Source organism: Lampetra fluviatilis, chromosome 4, assembly GCF_964198595.1.
Source record: "Lampetra fluviatilis chromosome 4, kcLamFluv1.1, whole genome shotgun sequence".
NCBI classification, from domain to species: Eukaryota; Metazoa; Chordata; class Hyperoartia; order Petromyzontiformes; family Petromyzontidae; genus Lampetra; species Lampetra fluviatilis.
In genome coordinates this window covers 11,201,594-11,222,341 of record NC_136278.1, presented here as the reverse complement: position 1 = coordinate 11,222,341, position 20,748 = coordinate 11,201,594, and the positions used below count along the sequence as shown (strand labels likewise).

The 20,748-nt window shown below is 44.8% G+C and overlaps 1 protein-coding gene across 1 annotated transcript in view; it reads left to right on the top strand.

Annotated features, from left to right (window-relative positions):
• Positions 1–20,748, top strand: part of LOC144931563 (uncharacterized) — a 131,289-nt gene that overhangs the window by 90,923 nt on the left and 19,618 nt on the right. Inside the window, exon 4 of the mRNA XM_078855537.1 lies at positions 6,752–7,045. Coding sequence (XP_078711663.1) covers positions 6,752–7,045 — 294 coding nt within the window. The remainder of the gene's footprint in view (positions 1–6,751; positions 7,046–20,748) is intronic.

Below are 20,748 nucleotides of genomic sequence, written 5' to 3'. Positions count from 1 at the left end.
GTCTAGAATCGCACGGCACTTATGCACGGAGAGAAATTCTGCAACCGAATACATTTTTTTACATCTCGTGCGCCCCCCCCCCCGTTTCCCTTTCGTGTCTTGGAACGCCTGACTCACTTTCCACTTGTTATGCCTACAGGATGCGTCGTGTAAACGTAAACTAGCTTGATGACAAATAAGAATAGGTATTTCAACTATTTTATTGCCAGAAAGGGTAAAACATATTCTTATTTTTCATCATTTTGCATACTGGCAAGAAGGTCCCATAGATATAGCTGCTCAACCCGAGCTATGAGTCTTCTGATAAATTTTGACTTAAAACTTTTGTGACTGCAGGGGTTCATATTCTTTGGATCTTTCGGTAAAGTCACGTAGATAGAAAAAATAAAAGTAAATAAAAGAAAAGTTAATCAAATCAAATATTTTATTTACTAGTAAAGTAAAGTTAAGTAAATATTAAATAAAATAAAATATTTTATTTACTTTAATTTTTTCTATCTATGTGACTTTAAGAATATAGTATTCTGATACTTGCATTGTACTCTTCGGCTTTTGGCGTTCTCTGGTCTGACACTGGTGGTGAGACTAGGCCATATCGAAGGCTGTCTCTGGTGTAGGCCAATCAGTTTCAAAGCCAATGCGTACATTACCAGAGCGTGTCTGTTTGCATGTTCACCACAAGTATGTGTGGTTAATGCAGACTCGATGCCTTGAAAAAGGTTTCTATTTGGTGTTTGAAAATCTTAACACCCTGTTTATTGCCAGAAAGGGTAACACCTATTTCATGTTTCATCGCTGTGAACTAGCTGACAGCTAAAGTGTGTTTATGCCTTTTTGCAAAGTGTCACTTTGCCAAGTTTAACTCAAAAACTGCCTTTGGAAGCAATGTACCTGTGATTTAAAAAAAAAAAGATTGCTCTATAAATACGTGTTGGGAGTCAGTCCCCAGTTGTGGTTCAGTTAACACCGGAGTTGTCGAGGTGCTAAAGGGGGAAACAAGGAAGCATACTGTACTATTTGTTAAAAACAATATCCGGCGCCTTGTCGAAGAGGGTTCGTGAGATTTGTATCTCAGGCTCCCCATTGGCATTGCGGGCGTTCGTTAAAACGTGCATTCAGCTAACGCTTCATTATTGGTGTGTACAAAGGATTGATCGTGTGCACGCACGGCAGGTTACGTGCTGGTTTCTCTAGCTTGCAACAACGGTGATATTTCACATCCCTTAAAAAAAACGAATAGTAAAAGTTTATAACATACTGGCTGGGATTTGGCCTTTTTCAATGTGTTCATGGATTTACAATGGACGATGGTACAGCGATGAAATTTGATGAAGTTGTCTACTTATAGTGTACGCTACTATACCACGTAATATTGCTGTCTGAAAAAAATAAACGTGCAACCCTGCAATTGCTTGCAGCAGGGCCACCCCCCCCCCAACTGGAAGGAGCTCTAGACAATTTGGTCTACTGTTCCTCGCTGGCCAGATGTATGTATGTTGAACTTCTTTTGCACAGTACGTAGCTAACCGTGCTAACGGAGGTGTCTTAGATAGAGGATGGAGTACCCACTGGCAGAGCCAGTGGGGGGGGGGGGGTGGATCGAAATTAGGGATTTCGATCGGATCATTGGGGTTTATTAGTAATAAATCGGCATTTTGCGACCCCCACTGCCACTGTGTAGTATATTATTATTACGTGCCAGGGACTCTATGAGATGATAGGACAATCGTCTGAGTCCATAGTTGGAAATAAGTAACGGCAAAACAGTTATGTGACTCGCATAATTGTGCGCAGTTGCGTTTTCAGTACACGACTTCCCTGAAGGCAAACACCTTCACTGAGCGCAATGCTGATCACACAACGCGGTTCAAATTCGACCCTCGATCGATGGCTGCACCATCGCCGCACACACGTCGAATAAAAAGCAAGGGACAAGTCCTTACTAACAACTCCTCTATCATTTTTCATTGCTGGAGGGGTTTCCCCCCTCTACCTGAAAATCCTGGCTCCGCCATTGGGAGTACCCACACTTTCACCCCACCAAACTACTGTGGCTGTCCCCCATTCATATTGCTGGGTGGGCACGAGGGCGAAGGGTATTTAAGGAAGCTGCCCATCGTTTCTACGGCCGTGCCGTGGCATCGAACTGGCAAATGCTGGATTTCACGTCCGATGCAGTAACTGTAATGCTATGGCAGCATTTAACTTTTACGTTACGCTGTAATGTTTAAAATACAACGTTTAATTTCATGTATAGTGTTGAAACATGCGAATTCCATCTCGCAACTACAGACAAGTTTCTTGGAAGACAGCCAGCCTATCAGCCGGTGCCAAAAAATTCCCAAGCTCTGCAGTCCTCAATATATAAAGATGTTATCAGTGAATTATTGAGTGTTCATACGACGCGTAGAAGGAAACCGGAGCAGCCGGAGAAAACCCGCCCGTGCGAGGGGGTAACGCTTTATCCCACGCAGAAGGGACAGACGATATTACCGTGAACTTTGAGGTACTGCCTTCTCCTGGCGAGCCAGAGTACGGGCACCTCCTCAACCTTAATTTGGAGCTTTCGTGACTGTAGGGATTACTCTTTGGTTTTGCGGTAAAGTCACGTATAAAGATAAAATAATAAATTAAATAATAGCATACTACGACGTTTCAATTGCACGGGGCAAGGATTTTAGCAACATTTCTGTGCTCCACCAACCCTCGCTAGCTCCACAGTGCTGGATTGCAGGGCGTGCGTAGCCACCACCGCTTGGCCGTGGTGTGCTGGTGACGGCCCCCTGCCCACAAGTTTGAGACGTCCCACATGGTGGCGGCTCTGATTACACTAAACCTCAACTAAAACTATTTTTATTTTTACCAGGTAAGATCCACTGAGCTCGACGGCTCTTTTTCACAAGCCACGTGGCTATCACAAATGATAGCGCAACGAAGTGGCTTATCATGTGGAAATTTATAGCATCCAAATACTTGAAACGGGCGATGTGGATTCTAAATGTGGAGGGAATGAGCGGAGGACCCGGAGAAGAATCCCCGCGACCACAGGGAGAGAGACATGCACACTCCAAGGCGTCAGGGTAGGGATCGAATTCCACGACCTCCTGTATACCAGGCGAGGTAGTTAACATCTCGCCATTAAACAATAACAGTGCACACTAAACGCACACTTAACTGTAAATTAAACTCAAAACAAAGCACACAATACAATATACAGGGAGAGCCTTGTGTGTGTGTATAACCTCTGTCACCCACGCGTGGAATGGTAGGCGGCGTCCACAGCTGGCTGGGGAGTGATAGTGTAGTGGTTAGCGCTACGCTGCGCTATGAACCTGGCTACCTGGGTTCGATTCCCGCTCATGGCCAAGACCAGTGACGATTATCTGAACCGGTCCTGGGCCTCCCCTAGGTCGACTCAGCCTCCAATGAGTACCTGGTGCGGTGTGTAAACATCGCCACTGGGGAGACAAAGGCGGTCGGGCGTGGTGCTGGCCACCCACCTCCTCGTGTACCATTCCGGTCTTCATAGGTGCTCGCTAACAGCACTTTTCCCAACAGTCTGTTAAGGCTAAACGGGGGATCTTTGTCTTTGGTATGGCTGCACAGCTGTGGGCTTTTCCTGGTGGGCTTCTGGTGTGCGTGTCGTTGTTGTATCTTGTGAATGTGCGGGTGTGTCCTGGGTGGGGGGGGGAGTGGTGACGTAGCAGTTAATGCACTGCGCTACGAGCCTGGCGACCCGTTTTGTTTGGCTAACATGAGTGGCGAGTGATATCAAGCCTGGTCCTGGGCTCTAAGAAATGTACGCGTTGTTGAGACTGCCGTGCCGGTGAGATTGACCCAACGACCTCCAGATTGCCAGTGTCCCAACCATTGCACCATGGCAGCAAGGACTAACATGTTTTTTTATTAGTCTTAATATTGTAATATATACGGTGACAAATGCACAAATATAAGTTTCCTATTTCATACTAAATCTGTTTCGTTTTGGAGAAATGGGTAATCTTGATTAAAATGTAAAACATTGGATTCGTGGTTACGTTATTGTTGTCGCTAAAATGCATTTAACGTCTTTGGAAATCTGACCATGTACCCAGTGGGAAGGAGAACGGGTGGTGGTGGAGTTGGATGTCAACCCCATGGAACACACGGGATATTGTTCAAATGGAAGAGAAGCCAAGACAAATGTTACTTGTATAGGTCATTCGGTTTGGGTACAATTCGTTATTGGTCTATTGGTTGTTTCATGAGAGAATTAAAAATGTATTTACAAGAAGTTAAACAAATAGAAATAAAGGAAGGGAGCCATGTATGTCATGGGGTGGGGGGGGGGCTTGAATACCTCCATGCGTGCTGCATCGACCTTAATAAGTGCTTGTTGACAGAAATGTTTCCAGGCCAAATAGAAGGATCTTTGTCATATCGGCCCCCTTAGCCACGTCCCGTGTCAAACGGCGAGTTCGGTGAATTTGGTGGTCAGCTCGGCGACGTTTACAGGATCTGGCAGAAGGAAGGAAGCAATGGCGGCGGGGATGTGGTGGCAGCAGCAGTTCCCACGATGATCTCGCCATTATTGCCCTCGATTTAACAGAAGGAACAATATGCATATTCTTTGTGAGCACGGCTCCAGATGTTGTAGCGATGTAATCAAAGAGAGAGCAGTTTAATTTGTGCCAAAGTGTCTTTTGAACGTGTGAGCGATCAAAAAAACGATGTCTGCATGGACGGTGATGGTTCAGTTTTATTTGTATGTTTTTGGGTGATTTGTTTACCTTTCTTGTACTTTGCACTGCTATCGTGTTTTTGTATTTTTTTCGTATTCTTTGTTGAGGTCACGTTCTGACCCTGTGTCCCTCCTGGACATCTGTGAAAAATTGCTTAATAGTTCATCGGATTCTTCCAGGATAAATACATTTTCTGATTTTGACTTGGCATTATTTGAGCCAGTGGTGAATATTACACATTCCGATGGCTCATACCAATATATATCTGTAGGACAACCATTGTTGGTACCTTGCAAAAAGTGATGTGCATGGTACTTAAAAAAATATATATTATATATACTAACCCCAGAAAAGATTGTGCGCCGAGTTGACCCCAGACCTGGATCGCAACTCAGATGCCACTGCCTTGGTGCCACGCTGCCATGCGCTCACCAACCGCCTCCATGGTGCGTTGTATGTGTGGCGTGTGACGCCCTGCACATTCGTTGTGCCCCCCCCACCCCGCTGCCATTCCGTATTGTGGCCGTGCCTGCCCTGATTTCGTCAACCCTGTCTCCTCACAGATTACAGTGTTCCCTCGTTATTCGCGAGGGATGCTCATTGCGGATATGCTCATGAATAAGGTGTTTCGCGGATGATACGTGAATTACCTTAACTACATAAATAAGCTATTAAATACGTAAACATTATCATAACACCTCTTTATCGCATCACGTTAGCTCTCATCAGTTTATCTCATCACTTTCTCGCATCACATTTTCTCTCGTCACTTAATATCTCCTCACGTTTTCTCTCTCTCGATGCAGTAGTCGTTTAGAGTTCCAGATGCGATTGGCAGATAGCCAATATCATGGATTGCAAGTTTGTGAATAACGATGGAGTATCGTACAGCAGTTTTAGGCCAAGTCCATCTCACTTGCTGCTTCCGTTTCGTGGCAAATGTTAATTGTCAGTTGTTGTTTTTCATCTTGAGTTATTGGTTTGTGACGAACCCTGTGTTTTAATATTTTTCGTTAAAAGGGTGCCATATCTCTGATTAATGTATGTCTTGTTATTGACCTGTGTGTGTGGGTATTTAATCACCTTTGCAGCATTACATGCGTTGATTTTTATTATTACGTACTCATTTGACAAAGTGAAATCTTACAAACAAAAATGCACGTTGTTATTATTTCTATGTAAAAAAAACTGTACATATATTTATTTTTGGTAGCGCAGCATTAATTTGCATGTTTGCACATTCACTTGCCTTGTGTTTGCTGCAACGTGCGCAGCGGTTGATATCGTTACATTAACCGTGAGAATACTCATCGAAATAGATTCTCATTAATGTCAAAAAGCAAGTTTTATTTATTTGGATTAGGTGCAAATACTATTTACAAGAGGTGTGAAAGACACTGCGGCAAATTCAAGTGCGATTGCTGCACACTCCATCAACACCAAGTGTATTGCGCGCATCTCCGGGATGTTTTAATGGGGTTATAATTGGGACAGTTTCCATCTGGATGGTTTTCATCTATTTCGGGGCGTCGCACAAGTACGGAATTAGTTAATTAAACCCCTGACTTTCATTTACAAGCCCTTGATGGCAATTTAAATGGCAAGGCGAGAGCAATTCATCTTTAGTTCCCAAACAGGATGGCATTGCTCAAGGCCTCCAGTATTGCGCTTTCTACGACCGTGTGAAAGATTCAATTAAGTGTTTTTGTCTCTTGCCGCGACTGTATTTATATATTAAAGTACACTTAAAGTTGTCATCTCCGCGAACAACACGTTATGTAAAACACGCCGCGTGATGTCATTACAGCACAAAATATATTTATGTGCCCGTTGCACATTAGCCATAGCAGGGTGCTAACGTCGAAAAAAGTTATTTCCGCTCATTTCACAGCCTGCCACTGAACATAAAGCCTCATTATCGAGTTGCGTCTGACCTAACGTCGCCCCCCCCCACTCCATCCTCCCCGTCTCCCACTCTATTTGCCGCCCGTCTCTCTCCCAACTCTCCCCCTCTACTCTTGCTGGTGCAGCCCCTACTGCGGCGGTAGCGGCGGCGGAGCAACCGGCTCCCGACGTGGTGGTGCTGAGCTATCCGCGCTACTGCCGCTACCGCGCGCTGCTGGGACGGCTGGCGGGCGAAACGACGACGGCGCCGGTGGCGACGGCACCGGCGGCCGCCGCGTGGGCGACGCACCCCACGCTGCGTGCCCTCGCCGGCGGGGTGGCCCTCCCCAAGCCAGGCTCGCGGGTCCTCTTCTGCCGACAGACCTTCAACCACTCGAGCCTGGCACGAATCCCCACCGCCGCCAGCGCCGTGCTGCTCCGTGAGTTTACGGATGGATTTTCTTTTTATATGAATTCGCCCCACCCCCCCCGCTCCCGCGTTCTTTGAGTTGTATTCGCAAGCAATGTTTTGCGCGCACGGGTCCGGGAGAGCGAGCCGAGGGGTTATCTGGACTAACGCGATGGTTCATTAGATAATATGTTTTCGCGGGTGTCCTCGGTTTGATTTTTGTAACCGCCCGGTAAATTGCAGTGGGGAAATTAACTAAAGTCTCTGTCCGCTTCATTTGGTGAGGTCTTTGATTCACAAGGTGAGGACCCACTGGGAGAAGAGCTGTCTTTCGTAAGGGAGAGACTTAGTGTCAAATAGAAGCATATCAATGTTTGGGAGAACAGCGGAGAAAGTGACGCTGCAAAAGTGAGTGGTGCATAGAGAGGAATAAGAGGAATTAAATCAAATGCATGTTAACTGGCAGGTAAAATATTACAAGAGCAAAAATGTATAACCACCTCTGCAACTTAAATTGTTTAAATTGACAGTGCTATGGCTAAAAATGAAATAAATGTTAGAATGCAATTGAAATTGAATTATGCCACAATGGCAAGCATTGTCATATTTCCAAAGCGTTCACATCCCTACGTCTCTCAAAGTGTCTCCCTACTCCCGACAAATCTAGCGCACCCTTCATCGCCATTCGGAAGCTCTGAACCATTTATAAGACATTCCCAAGGAGTGGTCCAACTGCACGAAAGTCCACGTTATAACCAAAACTACCGCCCACTCCAAAATGTACCCCATTCAGGGGTGCCCCCCGCTGCGCTTTGTCAGTGATGGTACTGCCAGATGCTATATCTGTCTGGTCCTGTGGGGCCCTCCTGAGACCTGGCTGTGAAAATACGCGCAATAGATGTGATGCATTGATCTGCAAGCCAGAGTCCTCACTCGTGCTTGTATCATGTCTGTCATATCTGAGCACTGCTACCTGCACCGCAGAAATGTATCTTTTTACAGCACTGAATTAACGCAAGCGTTAACCGAATTACACAGAGGTCAGCGAGCGTTTGCCGGTGTCTTGGCACTAAATCGCATCAAAGGAAAAAAAATACTGACAACCGAGTTACTATATATATAAAATCTACATATTTATATAAATAACTGGCTATGTGAAAACTGCTTCACAATTGTCTCTTTGAAAGAAATTGAGTGTCACATGGCATCACAGCTGATTACTTTTCTCACCTCTTGGCTGCAGCTTTCTCAGCAGGGTTGGTGGAGATCACGCAGAGGTCACCGTGTGTTGTGAAATTCCCAGCCAGCCCCGGTGGCCAATGACAAGGCAGTGTAGAGCCACGCGGGTTTGTGACCCATCTGTGCGCACTTTTGACTGTTATTCCCTCGTGTGTGAGGTTTTTAGCCAGACACTCAATCTTTGCCCAAACTAAAAACACTCATTAAGGAATTGGCTGAACAATGCTGGCCCCTCACGAAAAAGTCAGGCTTTCCAATATAAAGGACTGCTGTAATATAAAATGTATTCCAGCGATTCTGCATACACCAATGGAAACGTGCCTCCCCAGAGACTACTGTAATTTTAAGTAAGCAACACAATGGAATCGAGAAACATGAAGCCAAATGAAATTATTTTACTTTCACGGTAAGCACAGGGGGCGCATTGGTGATGATGAATCGCCCAAAGAGAATCTGTGATGGGATGTTTTTTTTATTTGTGCAACGAGACTGTTTTCATCTACCTTACGTGCACTTCATAAGTCATTGTGTTTAAAAAAGAAAGTTTCCGTGGTTAGGCCAAAGACGTTGAAGCACAAAGTTCGATTCTGGCTTTTGTACAGCGCAAGATACGGTCACATCTGGGTGGGCAGAGCGACAGGTTGACGTGTGTGTTGTGTGTGAGTTTTTCCCCCGATGACGTTTTGTCGGTTTGTTCAGGTTTTATTGTCAGTTTATTCATGTGTATTCATTGATTTGTATATTTATGCATACCTGGTGAGAGCTCGTTGAGTGTTGTGTATTTGCTTTAACAAACAAAAAAATAGGGTATACAAATGCAAGTCAGACCACTTGATTTATGCAAATCTTTACTTAAGCTTGCCAGGTGGATTATAGTCCTAAGGGCGTACTCAGTTGAGAACCGCAGAGTCCCGTGTCTCCCGACGCCAACGAGCGCCGGGTGGCGTTTATCTCTCTTGGTGGGCGCCCCCCCTCCCCCCCGGTGCCATCGGTGGAAATTCCACATTCGTAAGACAGAGACCAGATCATCAACGGGACAACTTCCCAATAACAACGGAAGCAATGCTCATTTGATAAAACTCGGGTGCACTGATGGGCTGAGGTGACTCCCCAACTGTGATTTTGAATTCGTGTTCTTGTGATTTCCAGTGGTGAGTCACTTGCTCTGGCTGCAGCGTCACCGCTCGGTTTTGGATAACGCTGCACGCGTGTGTGTACTAGCAGAATTTCATGTACATTTATACATGTAAATGCATGCGTGTGAACTTCCGTTTTTCCCCCTGTTGCGTGCCAATAAATATTTATATATTGCATAACGCAGCATAAATAATATATATTTTTGTTAAAATAAAAAAAAAGCCCGCTGCATTTCGATACAAGTCTTTTCGGCAATAGAGAACTTGCGCCCTTATCAAAGTGAAATATGCGAGTCACGGTTATCGTAAGCACGTGGTGTCGGTGATGAGTCACGGGCACAGAGCGGAGCGGCTGGCTAATGGAGTGCTATATAACACGAGTTTAACATCTTCTAGTCTAGAGCCACACGCCCTGTCCCGCAAGTGAACTTGCCGAACGTGAGTACCGACCCCGATTTATTTTCTGCATTCGGTGTAAGAGTTCCATTGAAAACACTGTACGTGTGTGTGTGTGTCTTTTGCAAACAAGACCTGGGAGACATGGTATGCATATTGTTTAACTGAGGTTAGAATAAAGGTCAGGGTTATGGATAGGATTGAGGGTTAGGATTAATTTTATAAGGATAGGATTGGGATTATGGTTGGGGCTGGGCTTAAGCCTAAGAATAGGGTTAGGGTTGTGGATGATTTGGTATAAATAGAGTTAAGGGTCAGTTTGAGGTTTTGGGTAAGACTGGAGTGGGCATTTAAAGCTAATAAAATATTGTCCACATTATAAATAAAACTGCAGTGGTCTGTTGCCTGTGAGTGTTTCACAGGACTTGAGTAATTTGCGAGCCCATATGAGTTCATTCTGACTGTTATCATGATGATATATGTGCCAACTATGACTTTTGACTTGGCTCAAAAAAAGCATGACCACAATGTGTGAACAAACAAATCTTAGGAGTTTTAGAAATGTCTGCACCCTCTTTCCCTTTCTTTGTTTTATTTGAGAATAAAATGCATTGTCACGAAGAATCTAAACTAAAAATCTAAACCAGCGCTGTCCAAATTAGGGCTCATGTCCCAAGAGCGGCCCACAAGTTTACGTAATCTAAACGTAAAAAAAAATTGGCCAGCTTTGACCTTTAAATTACATTAATAAACCATATTACTTCACAGGGTGAAAAAGTTAAGTCGACTGTCTTGGTCAGCATGTAGGCTTGGTTGTGATGTGGGCCCTGGGGATTGAAGACTTGAGTCTAGTGTAAGTGGGTGCCACGGTGGCGAGATGTTAACTACCTTGCTTGGTGTACAGGAGGTCGTGGTTTCGATCTCAACCCTGTGACGCCTGCTGTATATTTGGAGTTTGCATGTTCTCCCCGTTGTCGCGTGGATTTTTCTCCACATCCTCTGGGTTTTTCCTCCTCATTTACAAACATGCGTTGAGATAATTTGGCTGCTATACATTTCCACGTGATAAGCCACTTGGTTGAGCTATCATTTGTTGCCAGGTCGCTTCTGAAAAAGATCTCCATAGCTCAGTGGGCCTTATTTTATTTTATACCTTCGTGACTTTACCGAAAGAACGAAAGAGTGTTAAATAAAAAAGTGTATCTGTTTAGTTAGCGGCTTGGTGCAATGCCGTGTTGTAGGGGGTGGCGGCAATGCCGAGAAGTTCAGAATCGGAACGTTTATTTTGACTGCAGGAGGAATCGGATGAGCTCTGAGGCTCTTTTTCACAGATGTCCACCATGGGCGGTTCCCGTAAGTTATACAACAGCGAACAATGCAAGGGACGATAGAAGTGGAAAAAATATAAAGAAAACGTAAGCAGGTCACCTAATATAAATAAATAATGATTGCCAGAGCCGTGCAGGCGAATGCAGCCGTGTCTGTCCAAGACTGCATCGGCGCACGGGGGAAGAAGCCCTCGCTGTCCTATCCCAGCCGTCCAAAGTGAGGCGGTCTGTTTGTGTCAATTTATATTTGTATAATTTCACGACGCATCACAGCGCATTGAGTGCCGCAGTCGTGTTCTGCATTTAGAGCGTCCCGTCTCTTTGGCTCGATGCGTTCTAATGGACACTAATACAAACACCGCAGTACGCGCAGCCATCAATGTTACTTTCTCTGTTTATTAAAAAATGTAATTACTGAATTTGCATTTTAGATATCAATCATTCCCCCCCCCCCCCGATTACTAAAATATGGCAGGACTCCTCCAGAAAAAATTAGTCACTTCACTCGGTTAGCCTTTCCTGGGTAAGCGAGCGTAACAAACATAATAACAGTTACACGTAATTGTGCAGGTCGGCTTTGCATTGTTTCTTCATTGACAACTTGTATAATTTTTAACACCAACTTAGCAGGTCCAAACTGTACTCACGTTTTGCTCGCTTAATCATAACTTGTTTGTATTTATATGTGGGGCCACAGATCGGGGTGTTTTCCCTGTATGTATTTTTTTGTTTCCAGATTACCAGAAGAGTTTTTGCAACTTCTATTAATTCAAAGAATATACAATGTCTTGTTTTTCCTTAGGTAGCTCCCAACAACATAAACGCAATAAGCATAAATGTCTTTTTTTATAATTTCTTATTTAAAAAGAACAATGAGACATACACTTTAGGAATGTCACCAAGATTATATGCTGCCTATATACACATGATTAACTTCCTTGTAACTTACAAATCCTATTGCCAGGATTGTCATCTTTGAATTTGAAACATTGAACTCTTCGTTATTACAGCCTTGGCATGTTTTAATTCGATTTCTTGCGTACGACGGTTGTGTTAATGTGTTCAGCAGCCAGATGCCAATGTCGAGGTCTGCTGGCCACGAGATGACTTTGGGAGAGAGTCTGCATGGTTTTGCCATTCCTCCGTAGAAGGCACATACTTAATTTGGAGCTTTCGTGAGTGCAGGAATTATTCTTTGGTTCTTTCGGTAAAGTCACGTATAAAGAGAAAATAATAAATTAAATAATAGCATACGACGTTTGGATTGCAACACAAGCAATCATCATCAGGTATAAATGAAATAGAAAACTAACCTAGTATACTTAGAAATATAATGCAATACAACACAGAGAGTCGGCTAACATAACAGTCAACACCCTACCTGGTTGATTTCTGGAAGAACGTGACTTTACCGAAAGAACCAAAGAGTATATGGTCCATAGTTTGTTTTATTCACCACCCACATTGGTCAGGATACTGCGTCTAAGCTGGACCCCAGGAGTGACCAACGTAGAAGTAAGAAAAAGGTTGCACGTAGAAGTAGACAATCTGATGTTGCCGGCAGTTATGAGAAGGAAACTGGCACTGTTTGGACACATTAGTAGTAGGAGAGGCACAGAGAGAAGAACCAAGCTGTGCACGTGTCGTTCCTCGACCTTGAAAAGGCATTTGACAGGGTCCCCCACGACCTCATCTGGCACTCGCTTCGATCCCATGGAGTCCCTGAAACCTACGTGCATTGGGTGCAACTCCTATACAAGAACGTCACCAGTGCAGTCAGGTGTGCAGTGGGCATATCACCGCCATTTCCCATCAGCGTTGGAGTGCACCAAGGATCGGCCCTGTCACCACTCCTGTTTATCCTGTGCATGGACACGATCACTGCCGACCTGCACACGCCCCTGCCATGGTCAATTCTCTACGCGGATGACGTCCTCCTCTCAGATGAAGAGAGAGGAGAAGTGGAAAGACAAACGCGCCTGTGGAAGGAACGTTTGGACGAAAACGGGATGAGGTTCAACATCAAAAAGACGGAGTATATGGAGTGTGGCCCCCAAACCGACGGCACCATCAGCATTGACGGAGAAGATCTGAAGAAAGTGACGGACTTTAAGTACCTGGGCTCCACCATCAGCTCAGATGGTAGCATCACGACTGATGTGAGGTCACGAGTCAATGCGGCGTGGATGAAATGGAGGCAAGTCACCGGAGTCCTCTGTGATCGGAAAATTCCGGATAGGCTGAAGGGAAAAATATACAAGACCATCGTCCGACCGGTGGCACTCTATGGATCCGAGTGCTGGCCAGCCACAACTGTACACGAACAAGCTCTCCACACCATGGAGATGAGGATGCTCAGATGGAGCCTCGGGCTCACTCGATGGGATCGTGTCAGGAACGAAGACGTTCGGAAGCGACTTGGTGTGGCCCCCATTGCGGACAAGATGCTTGAGGCAAGGCTTCGGTGGTACGGCCATGTGATGCGAAGTGAAGAGTCATCAGTGGCCAAGACTGCCTTGCGTATTGAGCCAGAGGGCCGCCGTCCACGCGGGCGTCCGAAGAAGCGATGGATGGACCGAATAAAGGAAGACATGAAGACGGTCAACGCATCCCCTGAAGATGCCCTGGACCGAGCCAAATGGAGAAGACAATGCCGAAAAGCGGACCCTGCGCCACAGCGGGAACAACGCTAGGAAGAAGTAGTAGGATGGACAACAAAAAAAAAATTGTGTGGAAAGAAGGAAGGAACCTGGAAAGAGGAAGATCTGACAGAGAACGGCTTGACGACACGAGATCGGTGCCAGAAAGATGTGGCCACTACTTGAGAGTTGGCACAAGACAGAGAAAGGTATAAACAAATTACAAAATGTCCAATTGACACCGACGGCTATTTCCCCATGTATCGTGACGATGATGATGACATTGGCCAGACTCATCATTTGTGGCAGAGGCTTGAATTCTAAGCACGTCACTAAAAATCGGTCTAGGTTTGGTCCACAGCAGGTCTCTCACAACTACATTTCAGTCCACTTATCCTTTGGCACTGTGGCAGAGCACTTGACTTCCTCCCCAGGAGGTTGTGAATTCAGGTCCTAGTCTGTGGTTGACTCAGCCTAATAACCTTCCTGTGTCAATTAAATGTGTGAACTCTGCAGTGCTGCCATGTGGACAGGCAGACAGCCCTGACATAGGAATATGGGATTTCCAGCACTATTCAATATCGTCATCACCAAAATTATCAACAATAGCCATGCCGACAGTTAGTGAGCAATGTTCCTACAGATAAGGATAAAGGTTTATTGACTGATTTATTTGATTAACAGCAGTCCTGGTCGATACACGACTTAATGGAAGCCTTCCCCACGCTGTTGTACGAGTCGTGGGAGTTTGTCGACAATACTGCACCATTGATGGGCAGAGGACTGATCCAGGGCCAGGACTGGTTCAGTCACCATTCGTCAGTCATGTTAGCAGTGGCTGAGAAATGAACTCGCAGATCACCGGGGTCATATCGCAGTGTGCTAACACTAGCGCCACCACTCCGCCCAATGTTTATTTAGCTTGTTATGTAAGAATCTGTAAAATATATTTAATCTATTATACATACAACGTGTATATTTTTATACAATTAAATATATAGTGTATGTGTGTGTAATTAGTGTATGACCCGTGTGTGGAGAATAATTAGAATTGTATTTGCCGATGGTCAATAACATAACCAGCATAGTCAATCAGGAAAGGATTTGCCAACGATGTTTAATGTCAAAGAAAGGAATTTACGCGAGGGCGTTTTGTGTACTGATTTAATGGCCCACAACTATGTTTTGTTACGTAAGATCGTCAAATGAAATCATTTCCTAAACCCCGGTAATGAATTTCAGACTATTCAAAGTGAATACGCTCGGGGAAATTACAACATGAATATATAAATGTGCAGCACATGTGGCGGCTTCAAATAATTGGCACGCATTTAATAAAGCTTGTGTTATTATTATTATCACCACACAAAGCATCTGATCAAACTGTGATTGATTTTTTTTTATCAGTGTGACAGTTGATTGAGCATGCCAGTTTGTTAACGTGGCCTAAGTGTTAACATAAAACCTCTCCCCGTCTGGTGCCACGCGGCCATGCGAGAAGGTCAGCGGTAAATGTTCACAACGGCCCCTGATTACGTCCATTGCGTTAATTTTCCGCACTTCCTTCAAATGCTCTTAAACCATTTGTGTGTATTCTTGACGGAACTTCGTGACTGTTTGGCGACGTACAGGCTGATTTTATTGTTTATATCAAAATGCTTAAATCCTGAATCTTGGATTGTCTCCCCTTATTGCGAGTGCATAATTATGCACGATAACAATGTATCGTCTAAGTTTTTAGCTTGGGACAAAGGTGTTGTTGGCTCGCAGTCCGAAAGATGTGAGTTGAAGTACTCGTGTGGCATCGGCTCAGCCCATCGGTCCTCCTGAGTTGATATATCATGCACACAGTCTAGTGGGAGGTCAACGGTGTTGTTTTAATTAAGACTGGTCCCTGTTTGAGGTGCTCAGGTGTTTCAGAGATCAGGTTGCTGAGCTCGAGTCTCTTGTGAACCAGGGCTCGAATCCAGGCCACGACCTGTGAAAATAAAGCAGGTTCTGTCGAATTGCAAACATCGGTTTGACTGTCATAATCGAGCGGCTGGGAAAGTGCTGCATTCTACTGAGCGTATGAGAGATCAATTGACGGGATCTCAAAGGTAACTCTGCGATATCCACTTTTTGTGGGGCCATTCTATAACATGAATGTTTGCACTGTTCTGCCAAAGATTTGAATGGATTTTTTAAAAAGACCGGTCCCTGTCATAGGAATGTGTAATGTTTACTTCAGGCTGAGAACTGCCAGTTGAGATGAGCGTACCGTTTGAGGAGACAGGCACTCTTACTTTTGACTTTTGCCTGTTTAACTAAGAATAGGCACATCAGAGTGTCTGTAAAATTAGTTTGACCACGGGCTACTGGGAAACAACACATTTCAATAATTAAAAAAATAATAGAAATGTGTTGGAAAGAATGCGTGACATTTTCAAAGCCGTTTTTTATTTAGTCGGTCACATGTTCGTTTGTGTGAACAGAACCCTGCTATATATATAGCAACAAATGAATGAATGCGGAAAAAGCACAAAACGGTCATCCAACTACAAAGCTCCCAAAATTAATGACAGCAAAAAAAAAACACCGGCTTCCTCTTCTGAACACGCGGTCGGGGGCTCATTTAAGTATTTTTTTTCCCACCGTACAGAGACAACCACCCCCTTCTGCCTCCTCTCTCGCTCTCTCGCGCACGGTCACTGCCACAGCATCGCCGCGGTTGATGGGACCAGGGTGCTGCCCGTTTCCAGAAAATAAACTTAGCTTTTTTATATTTCGTGTTCCTCACACCGCTGTCCGATAGGCAGAGGCGGGGCCGGGGGGGAAGTGCTGGGCGTCCTCTTTTTAATAACCCCACTCTGTATTTCAACCGCTATCACACTATGAACAATTTTGTAATTGTTGTGAAGCGCCTTGGAATAACGCGCTGTATAAATCTAGACGAGGTCATGTTTGGGCCCTGCCGTGATCGTCTAAGACGCTGCCGCTTAATGCTGCTCTGACAGAATTTACAATGAGCCACTGCTTCTTGAGCAATTCCCACGTCTTCGTCTGCACACCTCTGTGTGTATGTAACCTTTTGTGCGTGTTTATGTAACACACTGAAGAATGGCGAGTGCCAATACATATTTATGGGAGGAGTTTTTATTCCCCCCCCCCCCCCCCCCGTATATACTATTTGACAGGATGTTACATATGCCATTAGCAGCACAATTAAAATATTCAATTCTCGATAGTTATTTTGACGCATTCTGTTTTCGGAGGGTTATATTTGAAGGCCAATCCATCAGTGCTGACTCCCCCGAGGTTTTTAATGTAATGTAATTTGACGCTATGTTAGGTCTTCTCCGCGAAACATAATATTGTTATTTGATTCGTACTTTTTTTTGCAAAATAAGACGACGTTTTACACTTTCTGGCAATTAAACAGGAGGTGTTAAGATGTTCAAACACCAAATAGATTCCTTTTGCAAGTAATTAAGTTTGCATTAACCACACGTACTTGCGGTGAACATGCAAACAAAACATGCTGTGATAATGCACGTATCACAGCCGCTCGCCTGGAGCTCTCCATGCTGTGATACGTGCATTGGCTTTATTGCTGTTTGGCGTTCGCTGGTCTGATACTGGTGATGATGTAGGCCAATCAGTTTCAAAGACATTGCATATATTATCAGAGCATGGTTGTTTGCATGTTCACCGCAAGTACGTTTGGTTAATGGAAAAGGAATCTATTTGGTATTTGAACATCTTAGCACCTGTTTTAGTGCCAGAAAGGGTCAAACCTAGTCTTATTTCTAATACTTTGATACTGGAAAAAACGGTCCGATGATATAGTTTTTTTATATATATATTTGTCTAATTTATTACAGTCTTATATCATACAATTTTCATCTTTTGCTTATCCGTATTTTTAAGATAAAATCAACAGAACATTTGAATACCATTTGAATGTCGGTTATATTAGGGTTCGAAACTTACTGAAGCGGCCGCTGTCGTTTTAGCACAGTTGCGATAAAGCGGGGGAGGAGCGTAATTAAATAAATAAGCATCATGCAAAACTTGAGGTTTAAATTAGAAAACACTCAGATGACTGTGTAAAAATTTGCGCAAGAATGCTGCCACAAGTTGCCAACCTAAGACGACCCAAGTGAAGATCGTAATCGGAAACAGTGCCGCACCCTCGCGCGTCAACTCTCATCCTACAGCGGGTGGGGGAGGTTTCATCATCGCCAGTGCTGATAACGTGTTTATGAATTTCATATTTAACACCAGCCCAGCTGTACCCAACAGCGAATGAGCGCGCTCCACTGTGCGGTTGGCCCGGTTGGCCGGTCGACAATAAGGTGGTCCAGAGATTTCAGTCTGTGAGAATCGCACAAGACGAGGTGGGTGAAATAACAATTGAGTGTTTGTTGTCGCTGTGATGTGTCTGTTTGTAATGTTCAGTGTAGGTCACTTCAACACCAGCCTCAATCTGAGAGCTACCCAGGGAGGATGCGGGGGGGTGTTGCAGGGCATGGGAGATAAGAGTCCGTGTTGCGCAGTGATCGACGCACTGCACTGTGAACTCTGATGACCTGTGTTCAGTGTCCGGCCACGGCTAACATCAGTGGCGAGTCATTAAACCCGATCCCTGGGCGCTGGCCTTCATTAGCACTGAGCAGCGTGGTGAAGTATGGTTAAGACCTGTAACTGTAGTAAATTGTTACAGCGCTCCATGACTCTACCGTCGACAGCACAGAGAAGGAGCTTTGCCGGAGGCGTCGGATTGTTGAAGGCGGGGCCCCTCGCAGAGACTGTCGTTTGTGTTCATTGCGGCGTTTAGAGGATCGACTCGGCACGTATTTCCCTCGGGGGTGAGTAACTTAGCGCTGGCTAAAGGTCTGCCAACGGAGCTGCTAAGCAATTGCCCGCAGCTTCTCGTCTGGATGTGGAGTGGACGCTCTGCGATGTGGCTTCGGGGGGCTGTGACTGTGTGGTCGGCGCGATATCCGATGCCTCCACGTGCTGCTGGGAGCTTCTCCCAGAAATTAATTGAGCAGCTCTGTGTTCTCCCCGCCGGTATTAGACAGCATAGCCAGCTGCTGCTTCGACACGTTACTATGATTTACTGATTATACACTTGTGTAACAAAACATATATTTGTTCCTTTATTATTTTTATTCACTTTATTTTCATTTTTATTATTTTGTTGTAATTTTTTTTCTTTCTACGGGACTTTACCGAAAGAACCATAGAATCTGAATTCCTGCAGTCACGAAAGTTTTAAGTCAAGATTTACTGTGTTACAAATTTAGTTATTTTTTATTCCTGGGTAGTAGGTGTTATTTCCTAAATGCTTATGCCTCAAAAGTACAGAAAATGGCTATTCCCCACAAACGTTGCTTTTATGACCAGGACAGTGATATTTTGAAATTTACCTATTTTCATTGCGAAAACGTGTCATTCTTTCACAGCGAAAGATACAGTTGGTATTCAGCTTGAGAAAATTCCGTTTGAAGTTCGCATTAATACGTGGACTGTGAATGCACGTCTGATTATTCAAGCTCAATGTTTATCTTGAACGCAGAATGGCATTTGCTGCGTGTTTATGAAAACTCCGGCTGGTGCCGAATGCTCATGTTGCCTTAAATTTGAGCCGAATTCAAGCTCGTTTGTTGGGAAATCCGTATTCGGTCCGATTTGAAGCAACAGAATAAATGTGAAGCCAAATGTTAATGAGCACTTTGGGCCTCTGTAGTTACACGGTCACTGCAGGCCTCGGCGCAGGGAAGGGGGAGAAGAGCTGTGACAACAAGAAAAATCCCCACCATGAGCACGTGGTGAGGGAGAGCGACAGAGAGATGAGCTGCAGAAACCGAGGGGAGACATTGCAACAGAGACAAAGGGAGAAGAATGAGAGATACAAGAGAGAGAGAGACAGCGTGAGACAAAGAGACACGGACAGAGTGAGATGCACAGGCAGAGCAGAAAATAAAGAGGCAAAGGAAGATGGACAGAGAGAGATTAGCTAGTTTATTAATAAAACATACTATTTGACTTGTAATTTAGATTTTCAGAAGACCTAGGGAGATATAAAAAAGTGTCGTTTGGTGCACAACTTGTAAAGAGTTACAACGTGTACTTCACAGGAAGCCCCGTCACCTTAATGTGCCTTTGGCCAAGCGTCGTCACATCGTGGATGTGTGATGACAAGTTCAGGGCACTCAAAGCAACATGCGTGTGTGCGCACACACACACGTGTCCATAATGTGACGTTGCCGTTTAAGACACGAGTGGCACGGCCACATTCTTGTAATCCCCCCCCACCCAAAAAAATAAATATTACAAGAAATGCTGCAACTGTGTTAGTTCACTGCACCAAGTTTACACTGGCCTGGTCTGATGCATGGCCCCCTATCTTTTTTTACATAGGGGCCCTTAGTTTGCAAGCATTGGAAGTATAATAGAAGAATGTAGCTAATCCTGCCTCTTGATTAATCCCCCTCTGTCCCGCAGCCTCTCCCTCCCTCCCCCGGCTATTCCCCCACCACATCAACAACTCCCACAGCCATCCACCCCCCACTTCGCTACCTTAGCCCGCAGCTGTTTATGCAAGGAAGTACGAGCAGAGTGGCACGATAAAAATTTCATAATTTCACAATATTGATTTGCATGAAGCATGTTCTGCATAAGATTGTAATTCTGATAAGCCGATTTGTAAATGTACAATGCCCCCCGCGCTTTTCGTGCGCGTGGCATTTTTACCCAAGAGTAGCTGCCATGTTGCCACATCCGCGGTGACTTTCAAAGATTGGCTTTGTGATTTTCAGACCAGTTTCATTCTTTCGAGAGACCACGTTTTTCCTCGTTCGTACTCTTGCCTTTTTAAAAATCTTTTGTTTACTTGAAGGGGTTCATTTCGCTACGCCCACTCCCCGTTACCGACGAGCGACGTCGGCCGGGACGCTGAACGTGGCAACGGCGGCGGCGAGCGGCACCATCGTTGCCGCTCGCGAGACC